The 22,754-nt window shown below is 53.0% G+C and overlaps 1 protein-coding gene across 12 annotated transcripts in view; it reads right to left on the bottom strand.

Annotated features, from left to right (window-relative positions):
- The window catches only part of NCOR2 (nuclear receptor corepressor 2), a 253,614-nt gene that overhangs the window by 98,322 nt on the left and 132,538 nt on the right, over positions 1-22,754 (bottom strand). For 11 of the 12 annotated variants that reach the window (XM_056349627.1, XM_056355454.1, XM_056356291.1 and 8 more), the window contains 2 exons: positions 12,986-13,042; positions 7,051-7,103 (listed from right to left, as the gene is read on the bottom strand). In XM_056349627.1, the coding sequence (XP_056205602.1) occupies positions 7,051-7,103; positions 12,986-13,042 (110 nt within the window). Of the gene's footprint in view, positions 1-7,050; positions 7,104-12,985; positions 13,043-13,349; positions 13,440-22,754 lie in introns of those variants that run through there. The other variant, XM_056357115.1, reaches the window with a different exon arrangement.

Raw genomic sequence — 22,754 nt, 5'->3', positions numbered from 1 at the left:
GGGTGTGATTCTGCAAAAGCTTTTTTTCCCTGCATAAGTGATGCTCACCCCACAGTCCCACTGACCTAACTGGGGAGCTCCACACCATCCCCTAAACCACCGAGTGAAACATCTCCCGCTCCCAGCAAAGCCAAGGGAGCCCTGTGGGAGCAGCCGCTTCCACCTTAACTGGCTCGGCGCAAAGTTGGTTTTGGTTTTGGGCTTTTACAATGGAGCCAGTCAAAGGAGAGAACCCGTAACTCTGACTTTTGAGTCACTTGGCTCGCATCCACACGAAGGACTTGGCTCCGATCCTTCCGGAGGCTGCGATCTTAAAAGGATGTGCGCGCCTGCCTGCCTGTTGGCGCTGCTGCGGACGCACATGTGGATGCGGCCAAAGCCCTGGGGTAAGGCTCCCAGGGACACAAAGAGCCAATGCACTGCCGCACACCTGGCCCAGCCCGCCTGCAGAGACCTTCAGCGGGTGCAAGACGAGATGAAAGGAAGTTCGCTATTTGATCAAAACTAATCAGGGGTATTTCATTACACAGGAACGTCTTTCATCAAACAGCCAGTGCAAACAAAGTTGGGCTCAAGCCTGCAAAGAGCAAGGGGAAGGAGGCAGCAAGCAGCTGGCAAAGCCATTGTGCGGCCAGATCGATGGTGCAGGCGAGGGTCGGAAACGGAGGAGCCTCCTGGCAATCCCAGCGAACAAAGCGCTGCCAGCGAGGCCGAAGATCTGCGAACCACGGGAACCAAGGAGCACAGGCAGAATGCTCCAAGGTGAAACGAGCCAAGAAGCAACACAGAGCGTACAGGAACGGCTGCATCCCCCCAGGTACGCCTGCTCCTATGCATCGCTGCTGCCAGGACCCCCATTCCCTACCGCTCCAGCTGCAAGACGCCCTGCAGAGAGGGCAGGGAGCAGGTCATGCTGTTCGTGGGTCACTGCACTCGTGCATTTGCTTGCTCTGAAATGGCTGGAGCACAGAGCTCCAGCTGGCAACGCACTGCAACCTATTAACCCCAAGGCAGGGCACGTTCCTGGAAAGCCAGCTGTTCGGAGCAGTTCCATTGCAATATTCAGAAACTCTTTTCTGGGGAAGAAAAGCCAAACAGATCTGTAGATAATATTCCCCTGGAGCCCTTGAGCTTTGGGATGGATTAACGCACCCCCCCAGCACCATTAAGGCCTCCGAGAATGGAGTGGTCGAGGTTCGTAACTCTGGATGTACAAGGCAGGCAGGCTGTCTTTGTGCCCAGAAACAACACTCAAGAAAAAGACGCTTCTCAAATCATCCTCTGCAAGTCCAAAATGCATTCAGCTTCCAAGGGTCCAAAGTCATCACTGGAATTCATGTTTGCACCGTTAATTCACCTGGTGGTTCACCCGCTGAGGCCAATGAGACGCTTGTGCTCCAAGGAGGAGATGCCTTGGCAAGCAGGGTTGCCCTGTTACCAGAGCCTGCCCTGGCCAGACCCCAGCACAACCCGTCAAGGTCCCCACAGTACCACCTCCTTGCAAAGATGTTCCCACTGAGATGCTCAAGCAACTCCCTTGGGCAGCAATTACATCCACGGTTCTTAACAACAGATGGGAAGTTCACGCCCATCTCATTTAGGACCTCACTTAGGACCAAAATGAGACAAGGGCAAGTGCAGAAGCACTTCTGGCCAACGGTCAGGCACCCGTCCTGCACCTCTGCCTTCCCCTGGAGCCCAAGCTGGAAGTGCAAGCCCAGGTGTTGCAGGACAGTCCACCCAAAACCAGCGTTGGGCTTTTCACTGGTGAGAAAAAGCAGCAGAAGGTTGCAGCGTGTGTCTCCATCATTTAGTAATTCATCACAAGGTAATACTTCTGCCCCAGTGCATGCCAACAGAGAATAAAAGAGATGAGAAACCTTGAATGGGATGAGCAGGGAGCTGCTAGGTGAATTTCTAATGAGGAAAATGTCTACAAGCCCTAATAAAAAGACCTGAAAGAGAATGCATTAGTAATGACAGGGTTTTGGAAGAGCATTTGTGTTACATGTCAGGCTTCAACTATGAATTCCGAGGCAATCCAGTGCTACTAAACCCCCTTAACAGCCAGTAATGAAAAGATGACTTAAATTTTCCAAAGTGACAGGTGATTTAGAAAGCCATAGTTAGACTTTCAGAGGAAATCTGTTCTGCTCTTGGGGGGCAGGGGGGAGGCATTTGGAAAAGAAAAAGATATTCAGAAACCCCTAAACCTCGGAAAATCCTGACTTCAGACTTTGATTCTAAAGAGGCAAAATGTCGTGTCCCCCCATCAAAAATCAAAAAAATCTATCAGCTGCAGATAACAACCCTGATGTGCAAATAACAGCACACACAGCTTTCCTGAGGCTGGATCTGGACACACAAGAAAACCAGAATCACACCGAGCTCTTGATCTGTTCTAACTGTACACACAGACCCTGGTCCTCCAACACCCCCCCCAGCATCTCAAGGGGATGCAGCCTGGCATCAACCCCACCCCTGCTGAATTCCAGCGTAAAAGCAAGGAGATGCTCTTGAAGGGAAGGTTTGAAGCAAACCTGGTGAACAGCACCTTGCACTTACTCACCTTGGGCTTTTCAGTTTTCCTTTTGTGTGCTTTTTTGAGGCTCAGCAGCTCACATTTTGCTTTCAAACACAAATCCCACAGACTATGATTTCAAGATGACTGCTTTGGGAAAGGGGGGAGGAGAGTCCTACTGGGCTGTTTTTCAGGGCTGACCGAGCAGGAAGCTCCTGCCGTAGAGATGAAGGCCCCCTCGGAGAATCTCTCACCAGGTAGAGCAGGTAATTGATCCTGCTCATGTGAACATCTTGTCATTTTTCAAACACTTCGAGGAAAGAGGGTTAGTATCTTTGGTGCCAGGGTCTGAAGAATACACGAAATCACTACCAGGGCCACGGCAGGAAGAGCAGCTCTCCTCCTCTTGCATTCCAGCCGGCAAAACACTGGAATAAGAGACCTAGACCAGATGCACTGGTGCTTAACTGGTGCACAAGTCGGCGTCCTCTGCATTTGTCACTGTATGTCTGTAAAATCTTAAAAAAAAAAGGGTCTTGGCAACCTCCTCGGCTGATGCAGAAACATTCATGTGGCCTCCAGTTGTGTTTGCAATGCACCTTGAAGGAACCTGTCGGCCCGTGGCAAAGCCAAAAAATTCACATCTTGAAGAAGAGTAAGGACCAAGCTAGCTAGGGGAGCAAAGCCACCCCATCCCTACAGAAATGAGGGCACAAACCACTGCTCTCTCCTCTCTCGAGAAAGCGGCAGAGCCCTTCCCTCCGACAAAGCAGGTTCAAACAGAAAGGACACAGTCCCATCAAAGGTAGGTCAAGTGTTCGTCACAAATCGCTCGGCGGTGCCTCAGCTCGGGCAGCAGATGTAGCATACAAAATTAACCACGTTTGCTCGAAGCCTGCACTCACAGGTGAGCCAAAGGGACCCCAGCAGACGGGTAACAGAGCACAGCCAGGCGGCTAAATAGGCCTTAAAAGCTTTTGAAGCTGCAAACACTGGAATGAACTGGGGCATGAAATTAATTTTAACTGTACTGAATAGGAGACAGGCCATAAAACTCCATGAAAATAAGAGACCAGTAACATTTCAGTAAGAGAAATCCTCCCCGTGACTCCCCAGTCAGCTCTATTAGCATAAGTGACTCATCCCAACTGAAAAGCAAAGCAAACAAGCAGGAAGAATTAAACTAGTGTTGCAAGGCAGAGAGTATTGCTGTAGAGAAATCGAGGAATCCTGGCTTTGTGATATCAAATGCTTTCCCACTGACACTGGCAAACATTCAACTGAGAGAAAAAAAAACACCCTAGGAAATAACATATATTAAAAAAAAAAGTATTTGTGAATTGTAACAGCCTGGCCACCCTGCTGTGCCCCAGGTACGAGGCTCCAAAGCAGCTTCACACAGGAGCAGTTTCTATTTAGCACAACAGAGCCAGCACGCAAGGAGGTTTTGTGGACACAATCACAAACTGAGACAATTTTCCAGCAACCTGCCAAAAGGCTTTTTATCATGCCTAAATCTGCATCAGGTGAAGTTGGGTCAGAAGAATCTGCATCCATTTACACCTTCGCAAAATACAACCTGCGGTGTCCTGGCAGCTGTCCTGGGGCTCTGGTGCATCTGGCTGATGTCTCCCAGCACCCTGAAGATTTACTCCATCTCCTACCAAAACAGCTGCCTCCAGGCTACAGAGCAGAAGATGCTCTTCCAGAGCAGAAAGGCACAAACATATTAAGAACGAGGAAAGAACATGAAAAATACCCTCCAGTGCAGCCCATAGAGAAGGTGTAGGCAGGATTTGAACATCCAAGCATAACTTGGTCAAAACAGAGAAGTTTAATATCTTTTCCCCTCGGTCAAAGGACCTGGATTATTTGCTTGGAAGAATCACTGAAATCTTGATTTTGTATCTGCCTTCCAAGTGCCCAAATGTCCTTTAACATGCAGTAGGGACACAAGAGATGGGAGAGCTGGACACACCGATTTCTCTGCACATCCATCGACAAGCGGCAAAGCTCAGACCCCATGACCTCCGAGTCAGGCCCACAGTCAAAAGCAGCAAACATCAGGAGCCCAGCTCGCCTGAGGGCCTTTTGCTGACCTCGATCTGTAAACACGCTCGGCTGGCATCAATAACCAGCCGAAGGCAGCTAATTGTGAGGCTTCTGGAAGGAGGAGATGGCAGCTTTTCATTAAAATGTGTGGTTTCCTTCCCACACCTTTGAAGCATTAATCATAGTGAACATTAACCCCAAGCCCACCTGCTCTAACCTCTCCCGGGTCTATCGCTGCCCCTGCTGCAGCCGCCCGGGAGGACTGCCCAGGCTTGGGACAACCCCAGGGATGCCAGCGAAGGAAGGATGGAGAGGAGTGCCTGCTCTGACAGCATGGGAAGCTGGCTTGGCAGGGCTTCACATCTCATCACCGGTTTCACTCCTGACCTGCGCAGTCAGGTCCCTCTTGTTTGTGCCCGTCTTCCAGGCAGCAGCCGAGGACAGGAAATCATTTAAATCACAGGAAAATGTGATCACAAACCCACAAATATTGGCAGGGGAACGGAGAGTGGGTGAAGCATCTGGATCTACTTTTAACTTGTTCTTGCAAGGACAAAACTAGCAATCAGCTTGAAATCGCCACCTTCGGTGCCCAGCTTGTGATGGCTGTGGAGCCCTTCCAGAGAAGGGGGGGGTCAGGGGACCCCAAAGGACAGTGACTGCTACGTGCCACCAGTGCCAGAGGTGAGTCATAGCCAGCAAGGGGGAGGGCATGTCCTTGGGCCACCATCTGATACCACAACAAGGTGCTTTATCAGTCGCCAACCCCCTGAACTGACAGCAGAACAGATTCCAAAAGCAGGGGCTGCTTGTGGGGAGTGCAGACCCCCTGCCAGGCAGGCAGCACTGCGTCACCCGAGAGGATCATCATCACCTAACTTCATTAGCCCTGCCTTGCATGAGCTAACTGGAGGGGGTGGCTCTGGGTTTATGTGCTTTTTTTTTTTTTTTACATCTTTGCAGCTAGAAAAGCACACCTGAGAGGTGTGCTGCCTGCTCCTCAGAGCTGCCTGTGCTGGCAGCGTGTCCACAGAAAGCAATGGCCGGAGGGCTGGAATGACAGAGACCCTGGCCAAAGCACACACAGGCCAAAATCCCGGTGGGTCCTTGCCCAAGGCTCGCGGCAACGTCTGCCAAGCTTGAATGAGCAGGGGTAAACGCATCGCCAACACAAGGCACAACAGAAACATCTGGAAGCAAAGAGCTATTGGGATTTCTGAGCTGCAGGAAAAGCCATCAATTCCCACTGCCTTCTCTGCCTGCTTGCCCTCCCCCCACACCCCCCCAAAAGAAGATGCTCCCCTGCCCCAGCAGCGCCCGGTACAGCAGCGAGCACCCAAACACGACCCTTGCATTCTGTGTGCCAGTGCCCACTGAGGCTGCTCGGTGACCCGCTGAGCCTGGGGGGAACCGGAGAGCTCGGGGGGTCGAGGGGGGACACTCCAGGGTTTGAATGCTTTACAGTGAGCGCATCGCCTGGATGACACAGAGGCCCTGGGTGGAGCAGGAACACAGCAGGGCCGGGCAATGAGCCACGGGGTCACATCACGAAACCCTCCTCCCTGCTGCCACCCTTGGGGGACAGAGAGCACCTGAGCACCACCAGCTTATGCTCCCCTGCAGCACAGCTGAGCAGAAGTACATTAACTCTTTCCCTATAATCCCCCTGGCATCAATTAACACACCACTGAAAATCAAAATATTATTAGCTTTTGTTAATAGATTATTAAAGATGATTATTGCCAGCTGACCAAGCCCGTACCAAAACAGACACGCTGCAGGCAGCTCAGAGCAATCACTGGCTGATTCAAGGCAGATAAAAGTTTCAGATCTGGTTTGACTATTTATGTTTCCAACAATAATCACAATTATCGCTATTCTCATTATCTGTTCTATTTCTTCTATGTTCAGGAACTCACTGTAGTTATTAAATGCAGGTTGATGATTAAATCGTGTATCAAGGTGATAAGTCAAATTAGATGACTGCCAAGTCTCAGTAAGTATCTTTGAAATAACCAGTTGTTATTAGACATTCAAGAGGTGCTTCACAAAAATCTAATTGTAATTGCAACTTTTCATTTTACCTCATCTTTCTCACACACAAACACACACGCACGCATGCCAGCAGCTGATTTTGTACTTCAGGATGCATGAAACACAGCAGAAAGCACCCAAAGGTAAGTGCTCTCTGGGAAAATGCCAAGAGATCGGCTAGGACCCATGTCCACCCCTTCCCCCACCCTGAGAGAAATCAAACAGCACCTTCAGCATCGTCTGAAGCTGCAGCCACCAACTGCCGGGCTCCTGGAGCAGGTTTGGGCTTCAGGCACCTGGAGCAGCGAAGCATCAGCTCTAAAAGGATGCTCGTGATTCCTTGGCAGCTTTAATCGGGATCTGGGAGCAAGCTAGCATCCCCCCCCGCTCCAGCCTAATACCCAACCTGACATTTAAAATAGCCTTTATTGCCACATACTTACATTTTAATGTTTTCATGGTACTGCCTGGTGTCTGAAGGCTGGTTGTATAATGGCTGAAATAAATAAGAAAAATGAAGGCATAAATGGTACAGTCTGACATTTAGAAGCTTAAACCCATCAGAAGTGCTCCCACCTGGATGCAGGTCCCTGTCCCCCCGAGCTGTGCCAGCCCAGGCACCAGGCCCCCTGCCCCCAGCCGTTCTGGAGGGTGCTGGCTCCCGGCAGCCCTGCTGGAGATATGGTGCATCCCGGCTCAGCCCGTGGGAAGGCAGGCAGCACTCGAGCGAGCACTCGAGCGAGCTGGCTCAGAACTCAGTTTGTGATGGAGTCCAGATAAACACAGCACGGCGGAGTACATGGTTGTTATTTACCGCCTGAAAAACGCAGTGCGCTTTGGAACATATGACATGGGGGAGGCGAGGGGAAAGGGGGGCTTGGGGAGCGGGAAGAGACAGTCTGTGTGCTGCAAATTGTTATGTCTACGTGGCAAAAGCCTGCCTGAGCTCTGCCAGGGAGCCAAGTGCAGGCAACTGCAGGCAGGACAAGCGTTCACACCTGTGGCTTCCAGCAATGCCAGGGCTGGGATGGCCCCCTGCATGTTGCCGCAGTCTCCAGCATCCATGTGTAGAGGGATGCTCCTGGCCGTTCCTCTGGAGCAGCGCTGGGCTCCTGCAGGACAAGTGTTCTGCCCAGGGCTGCCCCTTCAGAGAGCCCAGTGACCACGGCTGTCCCCAACACCAGCTGCCAGCGCACCCATCACAGGGCTGCTCTGCCCCCCACAGCCCCAGCAGGGATGTGTCAGGGCCCTCCACGCAGAGTCAGGAGAGCTGGATCCATCCCTGGTCACCTTCAGCCAGTCACTGTCCCCACTACCTCTCCCTTCCCATCTGCAGGGTGATGTACCCCTGGGGAGCCTGCCAGGATGATACAGGATCCCACCTCTAGAAGGGAGAGACACCACAGAGACCATGCTCAATCCCACCTGTTGTGATTAACAGCTCAGGCCATGCTCCAGGAGCTGCCACTAGTTGTGTCCACACAAGCAGGCTGACAGGCTGCTCAGGATTAAGCCCTTCAACACTCTTCCAGTCATTGACTACGCCACACGTCCAAGACTGTGCTAATCAAAAGCTTGCCATGGCCCAACCATCACCAGCAACCACGCACGCAACGAGCACAGCTCCCTGTCCAACCACAGAAACGTCGCCCAAAATTTCAAGCAGCTCATCCACAAGCCTTCCCCAAACCAGCTGACATCGAGCTAGCATCTGCAGCCAAACACGGGCAGGGGGACGAAGGCTGAAGGCAGCACCCTGGCCATGGATGGCTACATACCAACCAGCTCACCTTCCTGCTGCGGTCATATGGCTCCGGCTACGCTCAGGGTCCTCTCAATTTCATCTCAGATTAAACACAGGAAAAGAGAAAAACATCTACTGAACATCTGCTCAACCAAGCGAGCAGCTCTGGAGAGGACAGGACCTGCAGACACAGGGTTTCCCCTTCCCCAGTTTGAAGAAGGTGTTATTCTCACCTCCTCCACAGTATCGCCCCATCACCATCACAGGTTCTTGCCGCAGCAGCTTGTTTATCCACACAGCCAGCCTGTCTCTACTGCCCTGTAAAACCAGATGCTGCCTCCCCTCTCCCCTGCCACACACTGGGACAGCCACATCGCTCTGCACAGAAAGGGGCTGGGTGTAGCTCTCCCCGCTCTCTGCAGCCCACCGCCACTCCATCTGGGCACTAGCAGGTCCATCAGCTTCTTCTTCTGGCTGCCCTTGGACGTGTCCCTTGTCACTGGGAAAGCACAGGTAATCTCCACGTGGAAGAGGCATGCAGAGGAGCCCCAGGCAGACAAAGGTGGTGAGATGAACCATCGTGCCCCAGGAAGGCTGCAGGGCTGCCAGCAGGATTCCAGCATCCGCTACCCTGTGAGGGGATGGCGGGCTGCTAGCCCACCAGGAGACACCCGCAAGGGCATCCACCCACCCCGTGCTGGCAGAGCCGGGGCAGACAAGAGGGACAAGCAGGTCCCCCAGAAGAAGACGTATTCTCAGCAGTGTCCCTTCCCCAGGGGTATTTCTGTCATGAATCCTCTTATATCTGCTGGTCCGACTCCAGGCTCGCAGCTGGCTGTGCACTTTGCACTTGGAAAGCTCAGAAGAACACAGACGTCCATCTCAGCACGTAGCTCAAGGGAGGCAGGTCTGCACCGTGGAGAGAAGAAATCAACCCATGGCTCTGGAGCGTCACGTCCACAGTCACCCTGGCAAAGCCCAACTGGAGGAACCGCTGGTGGCCTTGGCCAGTGACTTCCCCTTGGAAGACAACTGCAGAACTGGTAACACTGATAAATACAAGTGTCTCTCTTCCCTCTGTGCTCATAAAAATCAAAGCTAAGAAGCCAGCATGAGGCGAGGCACAGAGACCTTCCCCCTGGGAAACACAGAACGTTTTGGTTTGCGCCTGGGTCAGAAGATGCTTATGCACATACGGACATTGCGGATGCCCTGATGCCACTCAGCTCACCAAGGGCTGCCGATTCTTCTCTACTGCTACTCGTCCATGACATAAAAAGCCGCTTAAATTCTTCTCTAGCAAACCTAAGCATTAACAGGCAAGCACTGGAACACATCACTTTAGAAGAAACAGCCAAACATCCAGAAATCAGAAACTCCAGGACTCAAAGCCAAGATCCACATGACACCAGCATCTCAAAGAGTTTTCTGTCTGCACAACAGCCTCAGCACCGTAGCTCAGCCCACGCAGTGCAGCAAGACCAGGAGAGAAGTTCCACCTACCCCATAGAGAACATATCCTCACAGACTACATAGTTACAGCAACTTTACTCTCAACAGGGCAGGAATGGAGAAACAGCATCTTCCCTCAGAACCGTCCACAACCTGCACGGAATTACTGCTTCCTCAACGAGCAAGCAGAAGGAAAGCTGACAGGTCAGATGGGTAAGGTGACATCTTCAAAACATTCACAGTGCTTCTCCAGGGTAAGGGACATGTAATGCATGTCTCTGGGGGATGACATTTAAGAAAAACATAATTATAATTCAGAACTATTACTGCAAAAACCTTGGATTTACTGAAAGCTCTTTAAAAATAAAACAGGATGAAAGGTCTCAATGGCTTTCTGGCCACTGCAGCATTCAGACTATACATCTCAATGGCATTTCTCCCTGGGGAAAACATGGGGTCATTTTTAAAATGGTACCCGCTACATCGCAGGGATGAAATGAGCAGAGTCCTGGTTTACTGAGTCACAACCTCCTCCTGACCTGGAGGGCAGCACCTGCTTCCCAGGACCTGAATTGGATCCCTGCTTCCTGGGGACCCCTGGGCAGGAGGCGATTTCCACCACAGGGCCAGGTCCCCAGCCTGGCGGGGGGCAGCAGCCGCGACCATGCAGCACACCAGCACCCTCTGCATCAGCTGGGGGTGATGTGGGGGACAGGGAAGAGCTGCAGGGTCACCTGAAGCCCCAGCAGTGAGGATGGAGGAGCACCAGCAGAGAATCAGGAAAAGGGATCTGGGGACAGTTCTGCATGTTTAAAAACCCCAGAAGCATAAAAAAGAGGTTCCTCCAAACAGGATGAGCCATGAATGACACCTCCAAGCCAAAAAAAGTGCAGGGCCAGGCCTGGCAGGGTCAAAGCAGTAAGAAGCCAGGGACCAGCAACAAGCACTTGCTGCTTCCTTGAGATGCACAACCCAAGGACACCAGTTTCAGTGAAGAGCCCGAAAGCTCAGAGGGAGCTGTTTAAAAGACTGAAGTCAGGAATTCAAAGTTTCCTACTAGAGCTGGGCCATCTCCCAGCAGCTTCCTACTTGATGGGAAACACATCACACAGACCCAAACCCTCTGGGTAAATCCCTATTTATGCTACACTGGATCAACCCCAAAACCCCTCCTTCCACCTAACGCTAGGCAGCCTCAGCAAGCCCCTGGATGTGCTCAGGCAGTAAGATTTCTCTCTTTGCTCACACACAAACCCCTCGGAGCAACCTGCTGCCAGCAAGACAGAAAGCACAGCCCCACCGCAGCCCCCCTGCCCCACTAAGGCCAGCACAAGCAGGGGACGCAGCCTCCAGCTCCATCCTGCCAGCAGCACTCGAGGCCTCGCACCACCTCACTGCACTCGCAGCCGTGATTTGCCAGCACTGCCGTAACCTCCAAACCCTCTGCCATAACTAACCTATTTCTACCGTGACCTCTTGCCTCACACCATCAGCCCTGGCAATCTCCCCTGCCACAGAGCTGACATGCATCTGCCACCATCGCTGTTGCAAATGCAATAACCGGGGCTCTCTGAACAACCTGAAGCAAGATGCCAAGCAGAGCAGAGAGCAACACAAGACTGTGTTTCAGTGACAGTCAGTCACCACCGCTCCTTGCAGAGGTTTTGCACAGAATGAGCACCAGGCTGCTCAACCTCCCTGCAAGAGACTCCTGGGTTGCAGCAGCGCCAGGGCTGGTGCACGGCGTGCGAGACACGGTGGAGCAGGCGTGTGCATCGGGCAGAGCACGCAAGGCTACTCTCCTTCCTGGAGCTGCTTCCTTTCCAACTCAGAAGAAGACCTGACTATTCATCTTGTCTCTCAGAGGCCGCTGGCAGGCCCCGGGTGCTGTTTTGCCCCACACGGCGTGGGGGCTGGGCCATAGGAAGTGCCTCTCTCTGGGCAGGGTGATGAGGCAGTGCAAGGTGCGCACAGAGACCAGCCAGGGGTTTGCAGGGGTCTCTCAGCAGAGGCTTCCCAAGCCCTCTCAGGAGCAAGGCAGGGTGACGAGGAAAGGCTTGCACTGGGCTCTGCTACAGCCCCCCCGTGCAGTGTCAGCAACAAAGCATCGACAAACAAAAAAAAGGGGGAAAAAGGAAGGGGGGGGGGGGAAGGGGGGCAGGGGGGTGGCGGAATGCAACATCTTTTGGATGAGGAAGCACTAACCCCAGGCATCACCAGCCTTCAGAGACGAGAGCAAAGGATTTGACCCTGGTGACTCAAAGGAAAAATTGCGAGCGCTACCTCCCCAACCAAGGAAGTGGGCTCCGACACGCAGCAGCGAGCACCAGCTCCCTTGTGACCTCTCCCTTACACACCCGGGGAAGACAGCAATCAGCACCACCTCCACAAGGCAAGCCCAAATTACAGCTGCCAAGGACCGTGGGCTGTCCACTGCACCTCACGGCTGGTGCCAAACAAGAGATGCTCCATCAGACCGTGGCCGTCCCGCTCCCATCCTGCCAGCAGCATCGCTGCAGGTACACCTTTTAGACACCCTGGTCCGGGACTCAGCCCATCAGGCTGCTTTCAGCCACCCCTCCAGCAATCCCACCTGACTTACAGCTGGATTCTGCCAGCTGAGGGGGCAGGCCAAACCTGACTCTTTATTGTAAGTTGTTTTTCTCAGCTTCCCTGCGCACGAGTGAGAAACAGGCTGTGTGTGAGTCCCGATACCTGCAGGTCCTTGCAGCGGTGACTGCGCTGTGCTTAGATGGAGCACCCTCCAGCACCCACCTCCATTTGCAGCGAGTGGGACAGCGGTCCCAGCACCCATCCCTCCCCCCAGTACCACCAGCCTGGCTGGCCAGGCAGCAGTCCCAAAGCCCTGGTGCTGTGGCTGCCACCAGCCGATGAAACCACCAGCATCCCGAGCAGCGGCAGAGTGCGCCGGAGCCCCTGCCGCCCCCAGCTCCGCTGCAGCGGGTGAGGAAGGAGCCTAAGGGTTAAGGCTCTCCAAAGAGGGCTGCTGTGTGTGTTTGGGTGCTCAGCTCAGCCGCTGTGCTTCCTGCTTCGGTGCTGTGCCAGGGGAGGGCCCGGCCAGCAGCAGGGCTCCCTTCTGACAGCTCAGACACACACCGGGTGCTGTGCTGGCTCCAAACCTGGCCCCACTCCCCCTCCCCGCAGCCAGAGCAAACACTCACCAGCTCCACCTGGGGACCCAGTCCTTCCAGGATGCGGTGGGCAGCCTCTGCCTTCTTCTGCAGGGAGGAAAAGGGAGAGAGAGAAAACTTATTTCTGCCATCAGTTACAGCTGCAGCCCTCCACTCCAGCTCTGCCCTGGGTGAAACCCCCTTCCCAAACCTCCCCTGAGCCACACAAATCCCACCCCTCCCTGGACACGGGTGGAAAGGTTCAGCTCTGCCTCTGGACCCGCAGGCAAGCCCCATGGATGATGGGCTTTGGCACTTGAGTTATCATGACTTTAATGCATCCGAGGTCTGCCCAGGAAGCGACCCCAAATCCCCAGCCCCCCCGGGTACCAGGTGGGGGGATCGCACCCGCTACCTCCACACGGCCGCCGTGCCAGGAGGAGGGTGGGCAAGCCAGCACACACGCAGAGATGCCCTTTCTAGGATTCATCGCTTCATGAGCATGTGATGGTTAGATGTGAGCTGCCCTCAGCTCCTCATCTCTTGCTTCCCTCCCCTCCCCGCTGCAGAGAAGCCCTTTGCTGCCCCCCCACCCCCAGCCAAGCTACCTAGTGCTTATTAGAGGGGAAAAAACCACCCAGGAACACGTGTCAGGGGCTGTGCAGTGGTTACTAATTAAACAGGCCTGAAAAAAAGACATGGGTTGGCTGCAGCAGGCATGTAAATAAAAGATGACATTTTCAGTAAACAGCACTTCCTCGCAAAACCCCGGCTTTTCGGTGGGGGTTACTGACAGTCAGATAAATCCAGATCGCTGCACGCTGCCGACGAGCCACGGGGCTCAGCTGATAAAACCAAATACCTGACAGTGAGGGGGGCAAGGAGATGGAGGTATTTGTTCAATAAAATAGGTAGGTTTAGATACTGGGGGGGGGGGGGGGGGGGGGGCGGGGGGTAGAAAACCCACAGTTGCCTGAAATAGGAGTGAAGGAGCAGTGGGCTGAGCTTCCCCAGGATTTAAATATTTAAATGGAGGAAGGGGGCGGGGGGGTAGTGGGGAGAAGAAAACCCTTAAACCCCTTTTTTAAAAACACATTAAACAGTTTTAACCTGAACATTCAACATTTTAACCCAATAAACACTAGAGCCTAATGGAGCTGCAGGGTGGGAGCTAGGGGAGCCTTGGGCTCCCCAGAAGAGCCAGGAGGGCTCTGGAAAACCCTGGGCGAAGACCCCCCGAGGCAGGGAAGGGATTTCAGCTTTGGGGGTCTGGCTCACACTGCTTTCCAGCAGCGAGCACCTCTCACCTTCACACCGGCTCACGGCAGGATGTTTCCCAGGGTCTCAGCGCAGGGGATGTCTCACCAAAAGCCAGCAAATCGCCCTGCCCGGCTTTCCCGCCCCCCATCCACCCCACTAGGATGTTTCCAAAAGCTTCCCTTAACCCCCTGCTGCCAGCTGGTCATCAGAAGTGCCAATGCAGCCAGTAGGTGTGAAAGTTCCTGGCAGGGGCTTTGCAGACCCACGCACAGCCCCATCTGCAAGTGCGCACTTTTGCACAGTTGGCCTCAGGCGCAGCTGCATGAGTCACCCTGCCCGCAGGACGCTCAGCACCCCAACTCAGCACCCCAGCCCTGCTGCAAAACCCACGCCAGCTGCCTTGCCGCAACAAGGCGACCAGGACACGTTTCCAGCTCCTCTACTCTACGCTTGGGAGGATGCAAAGCTTCTTGGCAATTTAGAAGTGATTTCAAGGATGCTAGGAGAGACGTAACCGTGATGCGTGCCTGCTCTGGCACCATCCCCACACGTATGCACGGTGCACACAGCAGCCCCACTATTAATGCATTCCTGCATGCTCATCTGCAGCGCTCCTGCACAGTGGAGCAGTGTTCAGAGATGTCGTGATCACTGCCCAGACCTCACAGAGAAGGACACAGACACACACAAGCAGAGCAGCTAGTGAACCTGTTACAGAGCCCGAAACGCAGGTGGAGCCCATCCCTGGGGAGCTGCTCTGCCCCTCTGGCCGCTCCCAAGTCCCTGCTCCATCCCAGGAGACCCATGGGTGGGGAGGTGCCCCCCACACCCATGTCTCTCTGCAGCCCTCAGGGATGTGCAGACGGGGCAGCCACCCAGAGCCTTGCTCCAGCATTACCCCTGTGTCACCCAGTGCATGCCATGCTTCTGTCCAGTGCCGGACTGGCGGCAAGATGCTTCCAGGGAGCACTGGGAAAGCACAGTCATCCAGGTGACGGAGACGGGTCTTTGGAGAGCAAGTGCATCCTGGAGCAAAGGCTGGAAGATGCTGGGAAACAGCTGCAACAGAAGGAAGCGCCTGCCCTGGCTTGGGCTCCAGGGAAAGGGGCCACGTGTTTACAGACCGCAAAGACGTTTTCCACACTGCAATGAACTGCTCCCAACTCTTCTCCCATGCCAGACTGCTGCTGATGTGAGTGTGCCTCATGCACCCCAGCGAGGACAGGGATTGTCACTGCGACTCCTCACGTTCTCATTAGCACTTGGCAAACCATCCTTCTACCAGCTCTGGAGGTGACAGCTGTAGGGGACCATGCGGCCAGCAAACCTCCACAGAAAACCAGCTTTATGTCAAGGTACCACATTAAGCATCCTCCATGGCTACTTGATGCATAAAGGAACGAAAGGACCATCCCCACCTGACCCACAGGGGAAACAAAGTGATCCCCGGCACCAGGACCTATCTGCAAACCACAGCATGCACAAAGCTTCACACACACCCTGAATAGTAACAGACACGTGTCTACCCGGCTCCTAAAATATCACATCTGCTACAGAACGCGGGCCTCTTCCCCGCCAGATCCCTCCCCTGAAGGGGGATTTCCCACCAGGATCATGACGACGGAGCCCCCAGCCAATGCAGCACCCAGCTCTGCTGTCCCCAAGGATTCTTCAGCTGATGATGGGGAAATCAAATGCCAGCCAGCACAGCCCAGGGGAGGAACCCAAGGGATGCACAGCCTGGCCCAGCTCCCCCCAAAGCATTACACATTTTCCTGCTGTGCATCGGACTCCATCAACAGGGACTTGCCCCATCGAAATATTCATTGCACCACGGAGAACTCCCAGCCAGCGCTTCAGGTTTTGGTCCCCACGAGCTGCAAAATCTACTGACCTTGGAGAACATCAGCACCCTGGCATTCAGAAGTCTTTAAATAATTAAAGCCAGGGGGTAAGATTTTCAGTGAGGGTGTCATTAAAACTGCTGCAAAACACTCTGTGTCCACTGCCAAGAGGGTGATTTTGGCCAGCCACCCTCCTGCCCACTGGCAAGGGGAAAGTATCAGCTTACCTGAATTTTTTGTGGTGCATACCCGGGACAAAAAAAAAATTTTAAAAAATCAGCAAGCCGATTAATTGTGGGTAGAAGATTGCAGCCCCAGCTTGAGGCAGCCAGTCTCACCGAAGGCTTGCTCTCCTGGGGACCAATGCTGGTGAAAGATGCTCTGGCAGCAGCGGATGGCACAGCCAGGGACCGATGTCACTGCAGGCCCTTGTGTACAATGCAATTAACTTTGTGAAAAAGCCAAGTATGTTCAGCTGCTGCATTTGCCATGTTTAGACACCTTAATGAGGCAACCCAGAGGCAAATCACCACAGGCAGAACATGTGGTGAATCAAGAAGAATGACATAATTTGTCTTGCATTAACCAACTGTAATATACACGTCTCCAGAACGGAAGATCAGGAGGGAAAGCTATTCTGAGCACGTCATAGCTTTGTACGTACACAAAGAAATACCTCTGTCTTTAAAGCTGGCCAATTAACACTGACACCCACTGTAATTGCTGATGCTCCTTGCTGCATTTATCAGATCATAGCAGAACCGTAATGAGCTGCCTGAAAGGCCACGCAGACAGAGGTGAGAGCTGTCGGCAGAATTGGGAAGGTCATATTACATCCAGCAGAAGGTTCTCACTGTGCTGGGGCCCATCCTGAAGGACACACAGATCCAGAGACACGCTCCCACCTAGGGAACCAGCTAGCCAGAAGCTCAGCTGGAGAATTTAGGCAAATGTCCAACTGTTCAGGCGCAAGTGCAGCCCCCAGCTTCCCCCACCACCACAGGACCTTTGCTGAAAACCACCAGCAGCCCGTTAAATCCTTTTCTTTCCAAAGGCACATCCACCTAGGACTTGATTCCAATATTGATTTTGTTAGGAGTACATTTAGTGATTGACCCTGCGAGAAGGAAACCAGAGAGTTCATCCTACATCTGCTGAATAACCCTGCCCATGCCTGCAATCTCTTTCATTTAACAGAAGTAAATATATTGGGAAGCAAAATTACTCATTACTTCTGGTGAGCCATATGAAGATCCCCACTCGTTTTATATTCCCTCTGGAGCTCCACAGCAAGCAGCTAATGACCCCTTTTCCCGATTCGGTACAGAGCCCTGAAATACTCCTGCAGCACCGGGAGCAGCGGCGTTCGTGGAGGGACTGAGTTTTGCTCCCATTTACATCAGAGTCACTTTGCTCCGGTGGAGCAGCTCTGGGTTTGGAACAGCTCCGGGTTTGGAGCAGCATGAGCACACCACGGCGCTTCCGAGGGCAGCGTGAAGCACATTTAAGCATGACCCAGCTGAAGAGCAAAGCCCATGGTATACGAGCCCTGCATGTGCATTCTCACAGGGATCAAGGTGTCTCAAGAAGCACAGCTGAACCATGAGCCCCGATGCGTCGCACTGTGGACCTCACAGATGCCAAAGGAGACCTGCAGATGTGGCAGGCAGGAACATCTGTCCCTAAAGAACAGCCCCCTCCCCGGGCAGGGGCATGGGCAGGGACATGGGCAGGCAGACCGTGCTATTACCCCATCTCATGCTCCTCCAAAAGACTTGGAGCTAAAGATATCTTCGCCAACAACAAACACCTCCCTGTAGACTATGAAAATCTCCATTCTCGCCTAAAAAGCACTTGGCTTCCAAAGTAAACTCCAGCCCCTTGTTTTTCCTTTGAAGAAACTTAAAATAGGCTTGGGAGGGGGAAGCAGGCAGGAGAACAATTTCCCGGCCACGTGAGCTCCCGCGGGGATGACGAGCCGACCCCGCAAGGCAGCCGAGCATCCGAAACCAGGGAAGGGAGTGTCTGGGATTTTGCATAGGCTCTTAAAGCGAAGTTTAAAAATGGAAAAGGAGGAAACACAAGAGTTATTTTGAGAAAGCGGATCTGAAATTAGGAGGCGGCATTTTCTTGGACCGGCTCCAGCCATGGCTCCATGCAGCACAAAGCTGCTGCAGCTGAACCGTGCTCCCGGGGTTATTTATAGCAGCCCATAGGCAGCAGCGCTGGGGAGTGGAAGGGTTGGTGTTTGGGACCAGGCATGTCCTGCACGGAGATAAGCAGAGCTCTCCGAGAGGCAGGAGAGCTGTGTGCAGGGCGGCGCTGGCAAAAAACCCTGTCCCGGCAGCACAATGTCCTGGGGACAGGCAGAGATGCAGTAGTGGCGCAGCAAAGAGGCAGGCTGGAGCTGGATTTTGTTGAAAACAAAATGCAAGGAGAAGCGTGGCTGAAGTCAGCCAAAATCATGGAAACACCTTTCTACATGAAGCAGAAAGCAAACAGTCTGGGGGGATTTAAAAGCTCGACGCCGAGATCTGCTGGGACCAAACCACAACCTGGCAGTGCTGGTTTCCTGGGGAAAGGTTTTCATTCCTACGACCACAGGTACTAATTTTTTCCCCTGTAAACCTCCGCATCCTCTCTCCGAGCGCCAAACCAGCCCAGCAATGTGCCGCCCTCCCCACAAAGCAGGTGGGATGAGCCCCCGCACCGTGGGAAGGGAAGACACCGCTCCCCCCCTCCCCATCTCCCACAGCCAGCAGGGATGGGCCACCACCAGTGCTCTCAGCCCAACCTGGGAACCCAAGGATACGTCTCCTCCCCAGCTTCTCCTTGAAGCCAAACGTCCCTGAGCATCAGGGGACATCGGTCAGCCTCAGTGGCACGTGCCAGGCTCCCCTCTGCCAGCCCAGGGGCTGATGCTCTCCAAGGGTGCCCATGCGGGTGCCCCGCACAGCCCCCTGCCTCCCTGAGCTTGGCCAGAGCCATGCCCTTGCTACGCCAGCAGTGACAGAGCCAGCTCAGGCCAGCAGATGTGTGCAGCGGTCGTTACAAATGACTAACCACAAATAGCAAGAAAACTGAGGAAACGAGTCACATTGGATCCACGTGTCAACACCGGTCCCTGCCTATCCTGTGCGGAGCGTGACAAGCCGACTCATTTTGGTGGCTTGCCAGTCTCCGGCTTTGGCTAGCCATTGCCAGCCGGTTTCTGTGGTCACTCACACTCCATCCCTGGCCGAGGGATGAACCCCCGGCTGGAGCTGGATTTCCACTCGCACACAGACCCAGCATCACGTGCTGCTGTCTGCGAGGTTGCGATGCTGTTCAGAGGCGTGTTAAGGTTAAAGCAAGGTGCTAACAAGGCTCTGCCATTGCAAACCGTGGCTGAACGTTTTGCCATCGCAAACCTGCTGAAAACATTGGCATTGCACAGGCAGCTTTCAAGAATCAGTCGTGGCACTGGAGCAGTTACGGGAAAGCTCTGGTCACTCAAGCCCAGGAGCCAGAGCTGTGCCACGGGGTCTGCCCTCCACCCTCAGACAGACTGGGGTTGTCTGCACTTCTTGCCTTTATTTCCAGGACCTGAAAACACAGGACAAGGCATTATTTGGTCTGCGTTAGTTGTGGACAAAGCACCTATGTCAATGAACCTGCTGGGAACTCCAGATCCTGAAGCAGATGTTAAAAATAGACACCAGGACCATTAAAAAAAACCAACCAAAAAACCCCACTTTCCTTAAAATCCAAGAGAAAATGAAAGGATTCTCAATGACTCCAGGCTAAATGTTTCAATTTATCTTTTTGGAAACCTTGTTAACATGCAGAAGTGTTAAAAGTCATCTAAACTCTGACCTTTCCAGTTTTCTCCAGACCACTCGAAAGCCCATTTTGCATCACCAAGCCAAGATGAGGCAACCCCGGAATAAAAGTTATTAGAAACAAAAGCAAAACAAACGAGGCCTTTTCAGTAGCTAAATACAAAATGCCCCCCCCCCAACACACACTACCACAGAAACGATAAATTCTAAAAAACCCTGCAGATTTAATGCTCGAAAGCGGTTTCACTGATAAGGTTTTATTTACTGCACTAGCTCCGTGCTGACGATGCAGGCCTGATTCTTCCCTTTCTAATGTAAATCAGGAGTTCATAGAAAATCAGAGTTATACAGACATAAAACCCCCATGGGATCTGAGTCACACTCAGTGCCTTTGAGTAGTTAACGGCTAGATTATACTTTGCAATACTAAAAGTGTTCATTTATTTATTCTCTTATTTATGGATGGGGCATTAATGCTTTATGAAGGTATTTGAGGAGGGTAAACGGATAGCTGGGAACACGCTCCGCACAGACACAACAGCAGGTGGGGGTGGGAAAAGTTCAAAACAATCCTTTGAATTCCAATTTTACAGCATAATGCTGAATTTATAGATAGATAGCTGTGCCCTTTTGAAGGAACAAGCACAGAGACAGAAAACGAATTAAAATTTAATCTTATTGATTTCCACCAACTCAATCCCCAGAGCGAGGCAGACACCGCTGCCTGCTTCCCCTGCCTGCGCTGCATCAAACGCAGTTTTTCGGAGGGCTGACAGCAGAGCAGGGATGGGCTTGCGTGGCCGCTGGCACCCGCAGTGTGCCAGAGGTAATGTGGGGAGACCCATCCCAGCCCTCGCCACGCTGCGGTGGGTCGCAGCACGTGGCGTCCCCTCCCTGGCACAGCAGCAGAGGGCAAAGGCACACTGTGTCCTGATGCGACCTTTCCCTCGCCGATAAATGAGCTCAATGTTTTAGAGGAAAGCTGACGCGCGCTTGTTTGCAGGGATGGGTCTGACACAAGGATGGAGGCTGCTTTTTGGCTGCTGGTCCCTGCCTGGCTCTGATGCATGGCAGGGCTGCAGAGAACCTTCAGCCACCCGACCGGGCTTGCAGAGAGCTGGAGCTGGGTACCTGCAGGCTCCACGTTCTCACCATGGTCGGAGAGAAGGCGTGAGCACGTCTGCATGCATGCGTGCATGGTGGCCAATGGGGGACTTTGGGGACAGAAGGAACTCAGAGGAGAATTCACCCAGCCAAGTCAAGGTGGGCTGCTGGCACGGGCAGGGCGGCTGTGGCGCAGCTTCCTCCAGGATGTGCTGACAAGTAGGGCTCAGCCAGCCCAGCATCGGCACAGAGAGCAATGCGGAGCAAGAGCAGTGCTGCCCTCCTCCCCGTGCTTAGCAAGGGACCTGGAAATTTCCACTGAAAGCACAAAAACATCTTCAAGCTCAGGTATGCTCAATCAATTTCAAGGGAAAATGGATGCAAGGAATCTTGTGAACAGCCCAGCGGAATAAAACCACAGCTAAAAATACACACAGGTGATCTGCCCTGGTTATGGGGATCTGAGGTGGAAGAAAGCACTGTTCTCTTGATACAATAACACATCCCAGAGGGGCAAATTAAAGCCCGCAAGGAGGCTGTGCTACACAGCTGCCACCCTAGAGATGCCAGACCCAGCAGGGATCAGCTTCCCCCACAGGGGAGACACTAAAGGTCGCTCAAATGATTTAATTTAGATCTCCAACGCCTGCATCGCTATCAGTCTCTAGCAGCAACCGAGATGCCCATCACAGTCTCATTTCCCCGGGTAGCTCCACACCATCCTGCCAGCATCCGGCTCCTGCAGGAGGTGACGGGGACTGCTCCCCACTGCACCCTCTGAACAACCTCGGCGATTTTAGCACCCATCACTGTTTTCAAACATCCTTCTGTCTCTTCAAGGACTAAAAGCACTTTTGAAAATAGGACTCATGCTTCTGAAAATGCTACCCACTGATTATTCTGTTTAGTCTATGGATAGTCCCACAAATGTTAACTTCCATCCTCATGCATCCTTTCAGAAATGGTGCATTTTGCACTCACAGTTGAAATTTTGGCTTGAATACAAGCCTGTGTGTTTTTCTGTTACACTGCAAACACTTCCCAAAAGGTACTTCTTTGGGTGCAACTTCAAGCTCATCTTTGGCAAAAAGATAAAGTGGTTCCAGTCAGCACACATCCAGGGCAGGAGGCACCTGGATCCTGAGTATCAACTGCCTCTCTACAACCCACGTCTCCCAAAACCTTCCCACATGCAACCACAGCCTCCCAGTACAGGATTTCACCACAGTTAAGAGCAGCTTCTCTCTATTCCTCCCCGCAGCGCAATCTGTACAGTCCACTTTTTTTCTGGAAATCAATTACTTGTCCAGCAGAGTGTAGCAAGAGGGCATTACAGGTCACGTTTTCCACAATTATCCTCTCTGACGCTGAGTAACTTTTCAAATTGTATGTGTTAAATAGGTCACAAGAGGGAAAAGCAGCGTGATGGGCGTTCAGCATCAGCTGAATTTTGAGAAAATCGGATACAGGCCCGCGCTGACCTGCATCCCAACCCTTCATCCATACCCAGCGCGGCAGTGAGAAAAATATACGGACTTCCCTGATAACCATAAGCTAAAATTAGAAACCATTCACCCCTGCAAAGCCACAGCTATCGCCAAAAGGAAAGTAGGTCACAGAATGGCTGGCTAACTTGATTTTCTGGCAGTTCTAGCTGCTCTGTCCTCACATAACCTCTTCTCTCCCATGGACCATTTTTGGTGTCTCCTTTGTTCAGGGTATAACTGCACACAGTGTGCAACTCCGGCACAGCCTGGCAGGAGCGGTGGGAACGGGCACAGCAGCTCCTGC

This window comes from Falco biarmicus, chromosome 1 (assembly GCF_023638135.1).
Source record: "Falco biarmicus isolate bFalBia1 chromosome 1, bFalBia1.pri, whole genome shotgun sequence".
Classification (NCBI taxonomy): Eukaryota; Metazoa; Chordata; class Aves; order Falconiformes; family Falconidae; genus Falco; species Falco biarmicus.
The sequence above is the reverse complement of the archived record's forward strand: the minus strand, read 5'-3'. Positions and strand labels throughout refer to the sequence as shown.